This window comes from Vigna radiata, chromosome 2 (assembly GCF_000741045.1).
Source record: "Vigna radiata var. radiata cultivar VC1973A chromosome 2, Vradiata_ver6, whole genome shotgun sequence".
NCBI classification, from domain to species: Eukaryota; Viridiplantae; Streptophyta; class Magnoliopsida; order Fabales; family Fabaceae; genus Vigna; species Vigna radiata.
Window position 1 is genome coordinate 945,129 of NC_028352.1, and position 17,691 is coordinate 962,819.

The 17,691-nt window shown below is 32.2% G+C and overlaps 4 protein-coding genes across 4 annotated transcripts; 1 reads left to right on the top strand and 3 right to left on the bottom strand.

Annotated features, from left to right (window-relative positions):
- Nucleotides 1-1,047: 1,047 nt before the first annotated feature.
- LOC106779332 (serine/threonine-protein kinase-like protein At3g51990) lies at nt 1,048-3,249 on the bottom strand. The gene has a single exon (XM_014667429.2). It carries the CDS (start codon nt 2,996-2,998, stop codon nt 1,493-1,495), a length of 1,506 nt encoding a protein of 501 aa, XP_014522915.1. The 5' UTR covers nt 2,999-3,249; the 3' UTR covers nt 1,048-1,492.
- Nucleotides 3,250-9,034: 5,785 nt separating this feature from the next.
- LOC106779427 (acyl-CoA--sterol O-acyltransferase 1) lies at nt 9,035-10,815 on the top strand. Its single transcript, XM_014667530.2, has 2 exons — nt 9,035-9,202; nt 9,409-10,815. Exon 2 carries the CDS (start codon nt 9,468-9,470, stop codon nt 10,650-10,652), a length of 1,185 nt encoding a protein of 394 aa, XP_014523016.1. The 5' UTR covers nt 9,035-9,202; nt 9,409-9,467; the 3' UTR covers nt 10,653-10,815.
- A 676-nt stretch (nt 10,816-11,491) lies between these two features.
- Nucleotides 11,492-14,082, bottom strand: LOC106779672 (structure-specific endonuclease subunit slx1). Its single transcript, XM_014667846.2, has 3 exons — nt 13,840-14,082; nt 13,280-13,386; nt 11,492-12,219 (listed from the first exon to the last, which is right to left on the bottom strand). The coding sequence occupies exons 1-3, from the start codon at nt 14,046-14,048 to the stop codon at nt 12,026-12,028; spliced, it is 510 nt and encodes a 169-aa protein (XP_014523332.1). The 5' UTR covers nt 14,049-14,082; the 3' UTR covers nt 11,492-12,025.
- A 718-nt stretch (nt 14,083-14,800) lies between these two features.
- On the bottom strand, nt 14,801-17,685 carry LOC106779277 (pheophytinase, chloroplastic). The gene is made up of 6 exons (XM_014667361.1): nt 17,636-17,685; nt 16,530-17,290; nt 16,045-16,271; nt 15,730-15,921; nt 15,287-15,443; nt 14,801-15,209 (listed from the first exon to the last, which is right to left on the bottom strand). Exons 2-6 carry the CDS (start codon nt 17,271-17,273, stop codon nt 14,982-14,984), a joined length of 1,548 nt encoding a protein of 515 aa, XP_014522847.1. The 5' UTR covers nt 17,274-17,290; nt 17,636-17,685; the 3' UTR covers nt 14,801-14,981.
- Between the last annotated feature and the right edge of the window lie 6 nt (nt 17,686-17,691).

The following is a 17,691-nucleotide window of genomic DNA, read 5'->3' on the forward strand; positions in this document are numbered from 1 at the left end:
TGTTATTAAAATCATTTTCAATGAACAGAAGTTTCAGAACAAGAACCTATACATGGCATGAAATTGTATTAGAAGAAAGCAAGATTTTTTAATTATATGTTTTAAGTAAATAAATGAACAGACAAAATACTAAAACAAGCTATTTAACACTGACAATATTTTTAAAGCTCTTAACTCATATTTATGAACATTGTCGTGTCTAATAAATACATTTTAATCTCTTCATGTTGGTCTAATTTCATGTCTCTCTCCAAATTCTATAAACAGAGTGCAATATTTTCTCCAAAAGACACAACTTCTGATATCTTCATAAATTTTTGAAAAATTCCTATTTATCAAGAAAAACACTTTAACAATATGCTATAGATAAATCCTTAATACAATGAATATACGTGTTTCAATAAATATTTTTTAGTTTTTATTATTATCAGCAATTTTACAACACCTTCTACACAACACTTAATGCATTAGACAGAGAAAGTTCCAATCTCAGAAGAATTGTACTGCAGAGAAAAGGAACTGGAAAGTTCAAGATTTAAAATATTCCCAATTACTGCTACGTAGATGTCTCTGTTAGTGTTACCTAAGCAGTTGCAATTTTCTGATAATGCAAATTCCTTGGAGACTGATCACAACATGACGAACCAAAACTTTGCTATTGGGTTTGTGGGACCCATCAGCACCACCACTCATGGAAGTGGAGACCTTAATCTTTTGTCCCTTTCTCTTTGTTTTCTCTAAATTATCTTCATATTCCAAACCAGCACATTAATCTACGCCACAATTTTCTCAAACCAAACTTGGTCCAAAGTTGATCATATTTGCTTCATTAAAATATAATGCAACTTCAATGGATGCAAATTTAACTACTTGCCAAGAAATCTCTTTCTTGCTACCATGCTTTTAAGACGCAATAGCATAATTCTTAATTGCATCTTGTATTTGATTTATTCAAACCTCAGAAACAGACCAGATAACGACTGCAAAAAGATTTTGCTCATACCATGGATGGATGAAGAAGGAATAAAAGAATGATAAGGTAATAAATACAACATACAACAACAACATGCCATAATTCAAAATCTTGCTTCAAACAATACCAGAAGTTGACAGATAAAAAACCAAAAGCTGGTAACAGAATTGCAAAAAGGACCACAGCAGTTTTTACAATTCAACCAACAAGCTATGGTACAGTTTTTACAAATTTTCAGCAGCAGCAGTCATAAGTTCCTGAATCATTCATACAGTGGCTTTTGCATTTGTTTATGAGAAGGAAACAAAACCTTTGGCAAAGCTTTTTGAACAACGTTAAGGGGACATCAGTAATGCGCCCTTCAACCCAAAAACCTACTAAAAATGAAGAGATCATTTCTGAAATCCACAAATAATGAACTAACAACAAATCTACACAATTTTGCAAGCAAGAAAAGCTCACAAGCCTGGCATCATCATCATCATCATCATCCAATAAAATGTTTCAGCAGTTAATTAACTAGACAACCTCGGCAACCAGAGAATTCAAATTCTTCGAATTTGAACCAGAAACCTCGTCCTGTTTTGAAGTGGTCTCAGTCTGACCTACAATCTGGCTTTTACTGAAGCCNTANGCGTCCTTGTCACTGCCACATGGCCTGTATAGGTTCCTCCCTCTTATGGAATACCTTCCACTGCCAAACCTGGAGCTAGAAACTTGTTCAGCAGATTTAGAACTATGCTCCATCCCATCAGCATCTCTCAGAAATTCAGGCTCCTCAGTGGTAGCCATCAAGTCCATCAAGTTGCTGCTGAACCCCAAATCAGAATACACCCTCCGGGAATACCTCATTGCAGATTTGGAAAGTCTTCCATCCAAAGCTTCAATATTTCCCTCTTCCACACCTGCCAGCCTAGAATTTATTTCACCATTTCTTGCTTCGACGGGTCGCCCCACAGTCTCAACCATCATGCAAGGGTTGTTAAAACCATTCCAAGAATGAAGAGGCACCAGTTTACACAGCCCACAGAGCCAAGTAACAACCTCATTCATGGAAGGTCTCCTCTCCCTGCAAGACCTCACACACTTGGCAGCAATCACAGCCAACTGCTTCCTCACAACCGGATCCTTGGGAGGTGCAATTCTAGGATCATAAACAGCCAAAAGCTTCCCCTTCTTGATGAGGGGAATAGCCCAGTCCACGATAGAAGGTGGTGAATAAGTGATGTCAATCGCCTTCCTTCCGCTTATAATCTCCAGCAGCAAAATCCCAAAGCTGAAAACATCAGTTTTTGTGCTCAAATTATCAGGAGTTACATAACAAGGGTCAAGATAGCCCATGGTGCCTGCAGGGGGAGTGGACCTGAGTCTGTAGTCATCAACATGGCCTCTCAAGGCCAAACCAAAATCCCCCAATCTCGCATTGTAGCTTCGGTCGATGAGAACGTTCGCAGACTTAATGTCACGGTGAATCACGGGAGGGGTCGAGGAGTGAAGCGTGTCAATGGCTTTAGCAGTTTGCAGAGCCAAACGAATCCTCTTACCCCAATTGGGAGGCCTCGGAGAGGAATGAAGAACATCGTAAAGAGTGCCATTGCTCATGAACTCCACCACCAAAAGCCTGTCTCTTGAATCGTTCGTGAAACCCACCAAATTCACCAACCTGGGGCTCTGGATTTTCGACAAGATGTCGATCTCATTGTCCACCTCGTTGGTGATCTCCAGCGGCGCGGAAGAAGACACCGGCCGAGGAACAACCCCGTGATGATGCGGCCGCGACGGCCGCTTCACCGCCACAGGACGGCCCCGAACCACCGCCTTGTAGACATACCCGTGACTCCCTTTGCCGAGAAGCTTGCGGTCCGAGAAGCCATTGGTAGCAGCCTCGAGGTCACTGTACTGAAACTCCTGGATCTTGATGCCGCTTCTCTCTTTCTCTTTCTCTCCGGTAGCTTTGGAAGAAGCCACCGAATCAGAAGTTGAAACTGCAGATTCGGCTCTGCAAGAAAGGTACAGATACCCCATCTGAATTGCGTTTGTGTGTACCCTTTTGGAATATCTGAACCGAAGAAAGGACCAAAGGGAGTGAAATGGAAATGAAGGTGGAGATGAAGCAGAAGAAGATGATAGATAGATAGATAGATGAAAGCAAACCCAACAAAAAAGCAGAGAAAAGATTTCGCGCAACAGATAAATGTCTTCGTGAGTGTTCCAAAAATCAATAGTATCATTAGAATACGTTTGTTTATGTCTGTTGTGTTATTATGGGATTGCAAAAATGTGCAAACGTTCACCATTTATTATTAAAATTAAATGCTCTGTGTGTATCTAGGAAGATGTGAATATGTCTCTCTCTAAAAATTAGACAGAGAAAAAGAGAAAGTAGGGACCCACCACCCACCCCTTGCAAGAATCTCAAGGTCTATCATTTATTTATTCATAAAATAATAATAATAATAATAATATGGCTATTTATTTTATCATATAGTTTTTTATACAGATAAAATATTATACAAAATTAACGTACATCTCACGTTTCTCTTCCATGATTTTGGTTTTTGTATTGTTGTTTGTTTATCAAGGTTTGGTGTGCCCTTAAATTGGGTCATATACCAATTAAGAAAACTCACGGGTTCCCTTCACATGTGATGTATTTCAACTTTTTCATATTTTTTTTTTCTTAGTTTCCAGCCAATACAATACCAACAAAACATATTTAATTTATTTTTGCTGATAACGTAGAAAAAAATATTATCAATAATTGTTGAACACGTTATTTTCCTACGTTTTATTTACTTATTTATTAAGACATCGGTTTCTTTTATAGAGACTAGTATATTTTAATATGAAATTTATAACTTAAGAACACCAAATAAATTGTTTCTTAAAAACATTAATTAATTTATCTGTGATTTGATGTCTAAGGTCAGTTAAAAATTTACTCAAAATTATGATATATGACCCAAGGTCACCTTCAGACAGAATTATTGATTTCTCAAACGTGTTATTTATAAATTTATAAATAAAAACCAATTTATTAATTCTCACCAATTAAATCTAATGACAGACAGTCCTTCTTATAAATTACTTCACTCTTGATTTAAACACTTCAGGTGGAATTTATAATTTAAAGATGTTACAATTGAATTTATCGAAATTATTAGAAAATCATAATAATTTTGTATTTTTTATTATTAGAAAATTCAGGTATTTTTTAATCAAATAATTGAAAATAAAGGAACTTAAAAACTCTCATAGTAATAGAGGAAATTTTTACACTCTGCAAAAAATCTTCTTAAATTGAATGCGATACCAACGATGGAGAAAACTCCTGCAGATAGATTGTAACAACTCAAACTGCAAAAATTTGAAAAACCTTCAAAAATTACTTTGCAAAAGATAAAAATCCTTGTAAATCGAAAAAAAAAAACCTCCAATAAATAACATTTTTTTTTAGTGACGATTGAAGAGTTTTTCTTCCTTTATATAACTTAAAATGAGATCAAGAAAATGATAAGTAGAGAATAAGAAATTAATTTTAACTTACACTCTGTTATGTGAGAATTTATGTGAGAATAAGAAGAAAAACTTAGACCAAATCAATAAAATATCTCTACTAGTAAAGTAAGACGACAATAAAATTTCTTTAACGCCACATGATTACACTTGTTTTGAAGTAATATATGACAACTCACATAATCTCATAGAGTCATTATCTTTCATTCTAATTTTTTAAATTTTTAGATTAAATCATGTATAGATTAATTATTTTTTTTCTAAATCATTTTAAAAATTTATTCTTTTCATTAAACAAATTATATACATGTAGATGGTATAACATTCAACACGATTTTACGTTTCACATGAATTAATTTAAAATATTTATTTTATAAACTGATTTTATAGTTTTTAATTAAGTTTAAAGTTCACTACTTAACATGAGAATCATAGTTTATAATTTATCTGAACAAAATTTATTATTTATTAAATATGTTATTTCACTTTCTATTAGATTATTATTAAATTATTTATTAATGTCTAATACTTATCCTGACAAAATTTATTATTTGTTAGACATTATATCGTATCATTGTATAGTATAACGGTCAAATTTACTTATTAACATTTTATAAATTGTAAGAATGAAGTAGGTATATGATTTATTTTAAAAATAAAAACCCCTTTTTAAAATCAATTTACATTATTCTAATTAAATTAAAATGGAAAAAATTATAATATATGGCCCTATACAGAAATTAACTAGATGTTGGTATGTTCTGTTATGATGATCAAACCAATCCAATTAGTTAGTGAACACTTCACCAAACTCGAAAGCCACCCCACAACTTGCACACCTTTCAAACTCTTCACCAATAACTACCACAAACATTAAAAACAGTTAAATATAGAACAACATAAGTTATCCTCTTCCTTATCATCTTATGTAGTTTTCACCATAACTTCATGTTACTATTTAAGGTTTTCAATGTTTGAATTACTCATCTTATCCAATAGTAAGTTATTATTGTTTATGTTTCTAATGATTTTTGGCTATATGAGGAATGATCATGTTTGATGGTTTTGGCCTTGGTTGGTGAGATGGTGAAGTGTCATTGATTCTGGTATTTGGTACAACACATTGTAAGTAAGCTCTATTCTATTGGGAATTTGTTTTTTTTTTTTAATATTAATAGTCTTATATAGTTTTAAAAAGTAGAAAATTGACCTATGAATATGTTATATTTGAACATACAAAATTTAATAATATATTTATCTAAAAAAATATCTTTTTTTCTCAGCATTGGACCATGCTAAGATTTTTTTTTGTGTAAAACTAATTTAACATTATTTCTATTTTTATAAATATACTTTCCTTTTAGCGAGATGATTGTTCCTAAAGAAAATTAAAGATTTTAATTTTTGTCGGGAAAAATTTTATCTTAAAAAATCATCATTTAAGAAAATAGTAAAATAAAAGCTTACGAATAAATGTTATATTTGAAGTTAATATTTTTAAAACGTTAATATGATTTAAAATCAAAGAGAAAAATTAACCCAATCATTAGCAAAATTGCACTATATGTTGTACTTTGATAACTTAAGACTTAAGATGATTAAAAAAAATCGATGAACTACTTTGAGTACTTAAAAAAAAAAAAAATTTAAACTAATGTTGTTTAACAAGGACGTCTTCGATTTAATTATACGCTTAAATATTTAAATTGTAAATTAAATAAATTTATTTTAAATGAAGAAAATGTTATAGATAAAAAAGTAAAATATTAACCTAGTAAAATTTAGGGTTAAATATGTTTTTAGTCCCTATATTTTGGGACGATTTTGGTTTTAGTCTCTCTTTTAAACTAAGATACAGTTTAGTCATTCAACTTTAGAAAATTATGGTTTTAGTCATTTTTACCAAATTTTTTAAACTTTATTTGCTGTTTCAAAAGCGTTTGAAACAACAAATAAAGTTAAAAAAATTTGGTAAAAATGACTAAAACCAGAGTTTTCTAAAGTTTTATGACTAAATTGTACCTTAGTTTGAAAGAGAAACTAAAACCTAAATCGTCCCAAAATATAGAGACTAAAAACATATTTAACCCTAAAATTTATAACTAACTTAAACAATATGAAAATGAATTTTAAAACAATGAGAATCCATGTTTAGGAAAATTAATTTAGAAAATGAAAAGTATCTTATGTATTTTATAGATACTCAAATTTTTATAAAATTTAAGTTAAACTAGATTAAACATACGTCGGGATATATGATTAATTCAGGTAGATTATAAAAGAAGATGTTTGAAAAGTAAAAATAAAAATGAATGTATAGATCAATTAAACTCTCTTAAAATATGAATTAGATTAAGATTATGCCAATGTACTTTAATTTAATACGGAAGTACTTTTTGAAAAGATGAATTTGGCTTGAAAAACATTAGATTAAGATTACACGAAAAACATGAATGTTTTTCATTTGGTATGTTCTGTTATGCACATCAAACCAACCCAATTAGTTAGTGGACACTTCACTTTTTAGCCCAACAAGCCCAATGTGGACACTATTTATATAAAAAAAATGTATTTTTTCTCATCATTGGACCATGCTAATATTTTTTTGATTATGCCTAGTTAACATTACTAATCACACGTAAATAAACCGACATTAGTAAAATATCACTAGACATAATCAAATTATACATAAATAAATATTAAATGAATATCATAAAGAGCTCAAAATTCTTGCTCATTCATATATTACTCAATTTATCCATTTTTATCCGGTTTTCTTTATTCGAATAGTTATTTATTTTCACTAAAATAATTTTGTGTAAAACTAATTTAACATTATTTTTATAAGCATGCTTTTTTAGCGAGATGTTTATTCCTAAACAAAATTAAAGATTTTAATTTTTTTCCGGAATACTTTTATCTTAAAAAGTCCTCATTTAAGAAAATAGTAAAATAAAAGCTTACGAATAAATGTTATATTTGAAGTTAATATTTTTAACTTTAAAAGTGAATATAATTTAAAATCAAAAAGAAAAATTAACCCAATCATCAGCAAATTTGCCCGATATGCTGTACTTTGATAACTTAAGACTTAAGAGGATTAAAAAAAAATCGATGAACTACTTTGAGTACTTTTTTTTTTTTTATATAATTTGAAACCAATGTTGCTTAACAAGGACGTCTTCGATTTAATTATACGTTTAAATATTTAAATTTAATAAATATATTTGAAATGAAGAAAATATTATAGATAAAAAATAAAATATTGACATAGGAAAATCTATAACTAAGTTAAACAGTGTGAAAATGAATTTTAAAACAATGAGAAGCCTTATTTAGGAAAAATAATTTAGAAAATGACAAGTATCTTATGTATTTTATAGATACTCAAATTTTTATAAAATTTCAGTTCAAATAAATTAAACATACGGCGGGATATATGTGGTAATTAATTCAGCTAGATTATAAAAAAAATGTTTGAAAAATAAAAATAAAAATGAATGTATAAATCGATTAAACTCTCTTAAAATATGCATCAGATTAAGATTATGTTAATGCACTTTAATTTAATACGGAAGCAGTGTTGTTAAGATTTGGAAACCCGTGAATTTTAATATGAAGAGAATTATTTTGTTATTTAAAAAATGCAATTTTAATACAAAAAAATTTAAATTGTTTATTTTGATATTTAAAAAGGAAAAATATTTAAAATTTTCAAAAGTAATCATTTGAGATATTTCTGAATTATTTATTAAATTTTACCCAATCGTAGTGTATTAACGTATCTTTTAAAAATAGGAAAGAAAATAAGCATAACAAAACAAAAACCAGTGTCCAATTATTAAAAGGAAGTTTCAATGGCTTTCTCAGTCAAGAAATTGACACTGATTCAAAAGATAAATCAAATTGATTCATCGAAGAATCACATTCACAAAATTAATTTTTCTAACAACTTTTGCGACTGATTTTAATCCATCATAAATATCACGTTGCTCCACATTCATATTAAAAGTCCGATTTTTTATACTTTTAATAAAAATATATTTTTTAATTATTTGATAAATATCTTATACATTCAGTCATCCTAATGTGTGAAATTTCAATATTTTTTAAATGAAACCTCAGATGTCAGATATTTTTTATTTGTTGATGAACACTAATACTCTGACACACTAAAAACTACAAAAGAATTCATATAACACGTAAAAATAATAATATTTTAATTAAAATTATATTATTTTTTTAATTTAAAATTATAATTATATTATTATATTATTAAATATCATGTCAAATGAATATACTTTTTCTCAAGCGTGTCAAACATACTTTTTCCTTGAATTCAGTTAAACCTAGATTGAGTTGGAATGTCTGCGGCCGTGTTCTTACGTAGCTTCGTATACCGTTAGATGCATCCGACGGTGAGAAAATAAGTCAACGAAGTGAAACAGTTTTAGTTTTTCCATAACAGGCCAATTTTACCATCTGCAGTCATTGCTCTTCCAATATTAGCCTATGCTTTTCATCTCTTATTTAAGATAATTACCCAAAAACCTCAACATAGCAAGAAACACATCAACATCATCGTTTCAATGCCAATAAAATTTTAGCTCAGATTTTGGTTGCGGCATCGAACATCATAGAAGAAAGAAAAAGACCTTCAATTCAATGTTTTTCAAGTTACAGAGATGATCGGTTGGTAATATGCAGAGCAAGGTATTAATTATTATTGACATCTTTATCCATATTTACTACCAAAAATAATCACTTGGTCCCATTGATAATCAATAGAAAATCACAAATGCAGATTAAATTACATAATTAATTTCAATACTGTGTGCAAACTTTGAACTTTAAAACTAAAAGCACTTGCTCACAGATTTGTTCTCCAATCTTCTGAGAATTGCTCTGTTTCATTTCAGAGTTCGGGTTTTGGAAAAGATAATACCAGAATCTGGTTTCTTCATCTTTAGTTGCAGTTATGGAGGGTGAGATTATGAATCTCATGAAGGTGTGGCTCTCAGTTGTGGTCTCTTTATGCTACTGTTATTGGATCCGAAAGCTTATTCCTGCAGGAACAATACGACTCTTCCTTTTTCTTCCAATCGTCTTCTTATTCATTGTGCTTCCTCTCAGTCTTTCTTCTGTGCACTTATGTGGCACCACAGGGTTCTTCGTTGCCTGGCTAGGAAACTTCAAACTCTTGCTCTTAGCTTTCGACAAGGGACCTCTCTCCTCCGACGCATTCATCTCTCTTCCACGTTTTGTAGCAGTGGCATGTCTCCCCATCAAGATCCAGAAAAACCCACCACGTTCTACCACCATCCAATGTTCTTCAGCTCAAAATGGTAAAACCCCACATCCAGATTCGTCCAAAAGATCCGGTTTTGACACCAACCCATCTTCAATAAAGCCAAACTCTGTTACCAAACAAAACTTGTCCGGGGTATCATCCAAAAAGGCCGGTGGTACCCCACTTCTAGGGTATGCCCTGAAGGGTATTGCCGTGGCCATTTTGGTGAAGATCTATGACTACAGTGAGAGTATCAATCCGAATGTCCTTATGTGCATGTACTGTTTCCACATTTACTTCATGTTGGAAATAATCTTGGCGGTGGTTGCAGCGGCGGCGAAAGCCATGCTGGGGATGGAGCTGGAGCCGCAGTTCAAAAATCCACTGCTCTCGACCTCACTCCAAGATTTCTGGGGAAGGAGATGGAATCTCATGGTCACAAGCATCCTCCGACCAACGGTGTACGAACCGACCATGAAAGCAGCATTGAAGGTTGTTGGTCCCACGTGGGCCCCATTACCGGCAGTGATGGGCACCTTCGTGGTGTCGGGTTTGATGCACGAGTTGATACTGTTCTATCTAGGGAGATCAGAGCCCACCTTCAGAATGACGTGCTTCTTTCTCCTTCATGGGATGTGTTTGATGGTGGAGATTGCGTTGAAGAGGGCCCTCACCGGCAGGTGGCGGTTGCCGAGGTTTCTGTCGGGGCCTTTGACCGTCGTATTTTTCATGGCCACCTGTTTTTCCCTGTTCCTGCCGGAGTTCATCCGGTGTCGGATTGACGTCAGGGCGTTTGAGGAATACGCCGCCTTGGGCCACCTTCTTACACCTCTCAGTTCCTCACTCTCAGCCATCTTTCATAACAAATCTTAGCAACTAGGAATAAATAATTTATATGAGTATCTTTGTTTCTATGCTATTTATTTTTTTATTTAAATAACGCATGTTTATTTCTTATTTGATAGAGTTTATTACTTTGTAATTTTATCTGATGATTAAAATTCGAACAATTCTTCTGCAACTCTTAAGTTTCATCATGAATCTCCAAAATTCCAACATTACCATTTTTATCAATAATCATCGACTCTCGAAAGTCCCTCTCCAAAAAGCAAATTAAAAATACATTTATATTGATATTTTAAATTTTTCTTTAATATATTTTAAATTTTTCTTTAATACATTTATGCTTTTTTTTCCCTTTTCAAAACATAATAAAAAAATAATATTAATTTTTTTAATTATTTATTTCTAAATTATTTTATATTCTTAAAATAAAAGAGATATTTTATACCTTTATTTATGATCACCCAACACCCATTATCTTGTTACAAATGTATGAAAAAATTGGATAGAACACACTTATCAAAATGAAAGCCGACGACTTAAATAAATGTTCATAAAGTCAAGAGTTCACGATGGAGCTTTTAAATTACACAATTTTAGTATTAACTTCAAAGAAGTATTACTTAACATTTTATTATTATTATTATTTTTAAAATCATATAGTATAAATGCTTATACAAACAATAACATAATATAAATTTTAAATTCACATTATATGATTGATTTTTATTTTGAGTATCTAATACATTAGTTATTTTAATTCAAGTAAATTTTATTATTTACTTCAATTGTACTGTTCAAATGTTTATTAAAGTTAAAGATTTATCATAAAGTGATTAAAAACGATATATTAAAATCTTTAAAGTCCAAAACAATAACTGCATCATCCATGCTTCGCATGCTCAATAACTGCTTTTATTTTCAAGCTTCTGTCGCTTTCATGTTGGTATATACAAAGACCTTAAGAACCAATAAATGCTCATGCTACAATAATTTTCCTCATGATCATCCGCAGGAAAAATATTACAATATTTTAATAAATTAAAGTATCATATCATTTGATGCTTACAAATGACTGCTTTTATATTGACCTTTCGTCACTCATGCTATACAGTGATCTTGCTGCAAAAGAGCCAATCAATGTCTATGATACAGTTTGCTACTAGAAAAATGTTAGCAACACACCTTCTGAAATATTCTTTACTATTACTTAAATTTATTAAAAATCATAAAAATTTGTGGACTTTACTTTTTATTTAAACTCCACTCATTTGATTTTATAATTTTTAATAAATTTTAAAGTGCAGCAGTTGAAATTTTTCTTAAATATCTGACCTATATTTTGCCACATGAACTTAGTGCAATTGATTAAAACACATACATAACATACATTGGCAGTTGAATCACAATGGATCCAAATGCCAAATGAATTCTAAGTGAGTGCAGTCGAGTGAACCTTTCACTTTTTTCAAAGCTGTTTGTCTGTGTTGCAGCAGAGGTAATGATGGATCTTCACTTTGTTCAGAGAGATGTTCATTTTGATTTTTGCGGGGAGCTCTCCTTGAGATAGCTTTCCATTTTGATTCAAATATACTAGCTACAATGATGAAGAAAAAAACGAAACAAGAATGCTTCAACTTCTTAGTTATGAGAAACTGGCAATGCTGAAATCATTAACAAAGCAAATACAAAAGGATGAGATAATCTTGCATAGAAACAGTAGTATCCTAGTCAATTCAGTAAAAGATAGCTGGATTGTTATGTTGCAAGGAGGGCTTCAGGGTATTGCAAAAGATAAAACAAAAGCGTCGAGGAATTATATGTCATTGCAAAAGATAAAATACCTCAAATTACCAATCACCATTAGATTAAAATGGCTATCAAAAAGCCAACCTTAACACAGAGATACATATGGTGCCTAAAAAGACAACAGATTATAGAGCAATACAGTAAAAATGAGAAATATAATTCAATACATAATTTTTCATCTTATTTCTCATCTCAGCACTCAGCTATACATTTCATCAGATTACTACACCTAAGAAAATACCCCATTGGCTAGTTAAAGTATTTCTTGTCTGCGTTCTATCTATCTCCTCACCTTATTGTAATTTGTATACCTTGTCATAATTTGTAATATATTTCCTCAGGTAAAGGAATTGGTATTATTCCCAAGTCAGGAAATTGATCACGATAAAAATTTGTTCACAGGAGAGTAAGGAAACGGAAGGTAGTTTCCTGAAAACAATATCTCTGGACACAAAGAAGGTCCTGTTTCTGCAGGCCATTCAATTTCAGAAGTTTGGAAGTTGTAACCAATAAGTATAAGATAACCCACAAATACAGCAAGAACAGCCTGAGGACTGAATTAAGTCCTCAGAATGGGTTCGGTGGATGCAAAGGAAAGACAACAAGACCCTTATCGGTGAGTAATCAAATCTGACTTCTTTTGATACACAATTGCATTGGAGAGTTGGCCTTGAGTAGCTGAGAAGGCACTCTATTAATGGGGAATGTTGTTGAACTCAAATAATTAGCAAACTTCCCTAAAAGTGATAAGAACTGCAGATTGAAACCTTAAAGAGCTGGCCGCAGTTAAGAAAAATAATCCCGTAGTACCGTAATGTACGTAAAAGAACACAAAACCAGACATATACCTTCACTTCGGTCTGCAAAACCGCAAATAATGCATGCACAAATCCAAGGCCTTCCAGCACGGGATGCCTTTGCACCACCGTTAAGTTCCCCGTTGTGCTGCTTCAAACTACATCAATCAAGTACGAATCAAACGTCTATTATTACTTTAACTTCAGTGCAAATTGCAGACAGTTTGTAAAATTAAAACAAAAAACTTGCAAAATCAGATCAAAAGAACAACTATTGAACGGGGTGTATAAGAACTCATTAAAGTAAGGATTTTTACATCGGTTAACCTGTAGCTTAACTAGTGTCACAAACTTGGAGTTTCCTGGGCCAAAAATCCTAAGAAAATTTACATTACAGAACAAAGGCATTGTAGTTTACCATGGAATGGGAAAAACATAGACACACACGGATACAAAAGCACGACACTTTTCACACGTAAATACAAAAAAATAAAAATAAAATGAGCACCCACAGGACAAGATGAGCAACTAAATCAGATGACAAATTACTCGAAAATTGAAGTTGACAGAAAGGTATGATTCAGCTGGGAAGATCGGAAAATTGAACTTACCGGCGAGGGAAATTGTTTGTGATCCCAACATAGGTTTTGATTGGATGGTTGGTGGAGAGGATGAGATAAACACACCATGAATCTGACTCTGATTTTGGTTTGACATTGAATTTTAGTTCTGATTTTGTCGGAGAGGACGATTTGCATAATTTAGGGTTTGGATTAGGGCGTTTGATGGAACGAAATTGGGTAGACAGCGTTCGCATCATCTACGGCTGTACCGTTGGAGCAGTTACTCGCGTTGCCAGCCATTTCAAACAACAAATATTATAGACGGTTTATGGCTAATTTTAAATTTTAAATTAAGCATACCTTTCTTACAAAAATCAATTCAATTTAATTATATTTTATTTATCAATTTATTTAAAAATGTTTAATTATATAAATTTTATTTAAAAAATTTTAATTGTATCAATTTTGTTAAAAAAAAAGTGACTAGCAATTCCAATGCACGAGAGAATCATATTGGATTGCAACCATGTAAAACAATTTTGGTTGATTTTAGGTGAGGTTAAGTGTGATCCATGTAAGCCAAAATTGATTTAAATTGCAAATTACTTGAAATATGAATTTAAGAATCTAAAAAATTTCAAATTATCTTTTGTGTCCAGTTTAAATTTTTTATTAAATAATTTAATTACTCTAATAAAATAGTATAATTTTAGTTTCTGAAAAGAAAAATCATTCTTTTAAAAATCTCTTATCTAAATTTCCTCCTTCAAGTATGACTTTGATCCAAAATATTTAGAAGTTTAAAAAAAATTAATAACAAATATATATAGAGAAATGATAATTCAATATACATAATTTTTTTATATTTATTTGAAATTATTATTTTTATTTATTTTTAAAAACATAAAATTTATTTTTTAAGATCATTTTATTTTCGCAATATATAAACATAGAAAAAAAATACGTATAACAATTTTTTTTATTCGTCCATTTCAAATATACAAATCAATAAAATAATAATCTAACGATAAATGTAACTCACTTTATCGTCTTTGTTTATGTTTATATGGTTACAAAACATTCGACAAGGACAATTGATTCGGATTATATAACTAATGTACACGGCACAAACAAATAATAACTAATCTACATAAGAGGAATGTTGTGCCACAGCTTAGTTTCATTGAGATTTAGCTGCTGAATTTCGGGTTGTTGATGTAAGATCTTATTCTGTCCAAAAGGGAGATTCTGGAGCCGAAGAATCTCACCATGGCTGATTTTCTTGAACCTTCTCTCACAAATTCTAACTCCCACACGTTACCTTCTTTCACAGAGACTAAGTCATCAAGCAGTGGCAGTGAGATAGAACCTTCAGATTCTACATTTCTCATCCACCCACGTACCAAGAAATTTATCACCTGCAAATCATAACAGTACTTCCAGTATTACTCTTCAGCATCAACCACTTTCATGCAAGAAATCGCCATCTATATACCTCAGGCACTTCATCATGAGGGCAGTGACCAGCAGGGCTTATTTCATAATATGCAGCTTCAGGCACCTTGCTTTTAACCTGGACTCCCCAGAGTGGCTTTACCCACGGATCTTCTCTCCCGTACATCAGGCACATTGGCACGTTCATTCTTCGACATCTAAATTGCAAACAAACATAAAATCCTTAAATTGGAACCAAAATTCTAATACTGATAAGTGTTTGGTCTACCAGAAGGAAATTTATTGGAGAGATACAAATACAAATAAGATATGAACACAATCATATAAGAAAATGATACTACTCTTTATCTAAAATCTGAATTAATGAATCTTCAACTTTATACGGTGTTTTATTTTCTCGTATCAAACTTAGATTCATATTTGAATTCTCAATCATAAGTAATATTTGTCGACAGAAAAAGTTAGAGAAGTAATATTGCCTACCTAGATAATGATTCATTGAAAGATAACTGTGCTTGTGGAGCACACATAATTGAAGCAAAAGCTGCTGATGCTGCAGGATGCCGTGTGGTTTCCACAATGTGTGAAATTAAACTATCTACATTCGTTGAATGGTCTGCATAAACTTGATTAAGTACCTCTGCAATACTTGCAGGATCACTGATTTTCTCCCACCTAGAGGAAAAATAAAACAACTATTTGATCAAATAACAGTCTAACAGTGATAGAGTTACACATGATGCTAAAATATTGAAAACATGCTGTATGAAGCAAAACATAAAATGAAGTATTACTTACACCAACTCTGTCAGTTTTCTTACACTTGCTGGTAAGGGAAATGTTCCAGCCCAAGGAAAAATTTTTGCTAGGCGTGGATTCTTTATTGGATTAGGAAGAAACCCCCAAAAGGGTGTTGCATTAAGAAGTGTGACACCTTTCACTAAATGAGGGTTACGTGCCGCAAAATACAATGCAACATATCCTCCTAATGAGTTTCCCACAATGTACACTGGTTCGCCAATGACCTGCAGAAAACCAATCTGATGGTCAATATCTACAAACAAACTACTTTCTTACTAAACTAATTCAACTTCATAAAACCCACATCTAAGATATAATTTAGAGTTAGAGTAATTTATATGTTATAAACTCGTCTTATCTCAACATCTATCACAACATATTCAAGCTTTTTACATGATATTTTTCAACACATAGTTTGAGTAAACATTGATTTTTTTGTTACGAAAAACCTGCTAGCTGCTATCAAATGGCATGTGACCAACCTCTTCTATGAAGTATCGAACTTGGTCATGCCATAAATCAATGGAGTATACAAGATTAGTGGCCCACGGTTCCGTTTCATCACCAAAACCCCATGAAGAAGCATTTCCATTTGAAGTATCTCCTTCCCTGTTATAGTGAGGAGCAGGATCTTCAAAGGGCAAGGACAATCCTTGGCCTAGAAAATCCAGTGCCCATACTCTATTATCACGCCCCAAATCTCTCAGTTGCTTTTCATAATGGAAAGAGCCAACACCAAAACCAGGAAGAAACACAACAGGTGGAGAATCCACGTTCTCACACCCTGCCTTATCATAGTGAACGTTGAGCTTAGGCCTCCATTCCCAAAAGCAACTACTTATCGGAGCACCACATTCACCGTTTGACCCATCTGGCAAACCTGGAATGAGAATATTCCTAGTTGCAGATTCTTCTTTCCCTGAAATATCTGTTAAATCCTTCTCACCATCAATCACATAGCCCTCGTATCTATCACTGTAGGCCCTGCAATTGATTCTTTTGGACCCTTCAAGAACAGTCAGAGACCCAACCAAATCTCTTTGCTGCTCCTTATTATCATGAAATCTCACTGATCCTCTTCTAGAAATGGTATTGGTATAACAAACCCCACGCTCTTTGAAAATGGGAATCCTAGAATGACGTGAATTCGAACATTTGTCATCCGATTTCCGCTGCAAGTTCATCGCTTGGCAGCATGGACCAGATCTATACGAGAGAATTTCCATACCCCCAAAACTGAATTCTGCAACAATCACCCACCAAATGAACTTGTGGTCATCGTAAACAAAATAAAAAGGTAGAATTGATAGTTTCGAAGTTCAAGTTGATTCTTGTTTTCATCCATCAAACAAAACCAGTGATGTCTTTAACTGTTTATACAGTAGAAGCATAACCAAATTTGTATAGCAAGGGATAGAAGCAAGAGCAAACAGAACTAACCAGAAACACAAGCATGCAGTAGGAACACATCAATTTAAAGTTTTTTTTTTTTTTTCATGCATATTTAATTCGAACAGAGAAGCCCATCTTTACAATCACAGTAATAATTTAAAAAAAAAGAATAAAAATTTGGCCGACGATAATGTACCCTTTAATTTAACGAAGGAAGTTACATGCGAATCTGCTTCTCTTTTCTCTTTGAAA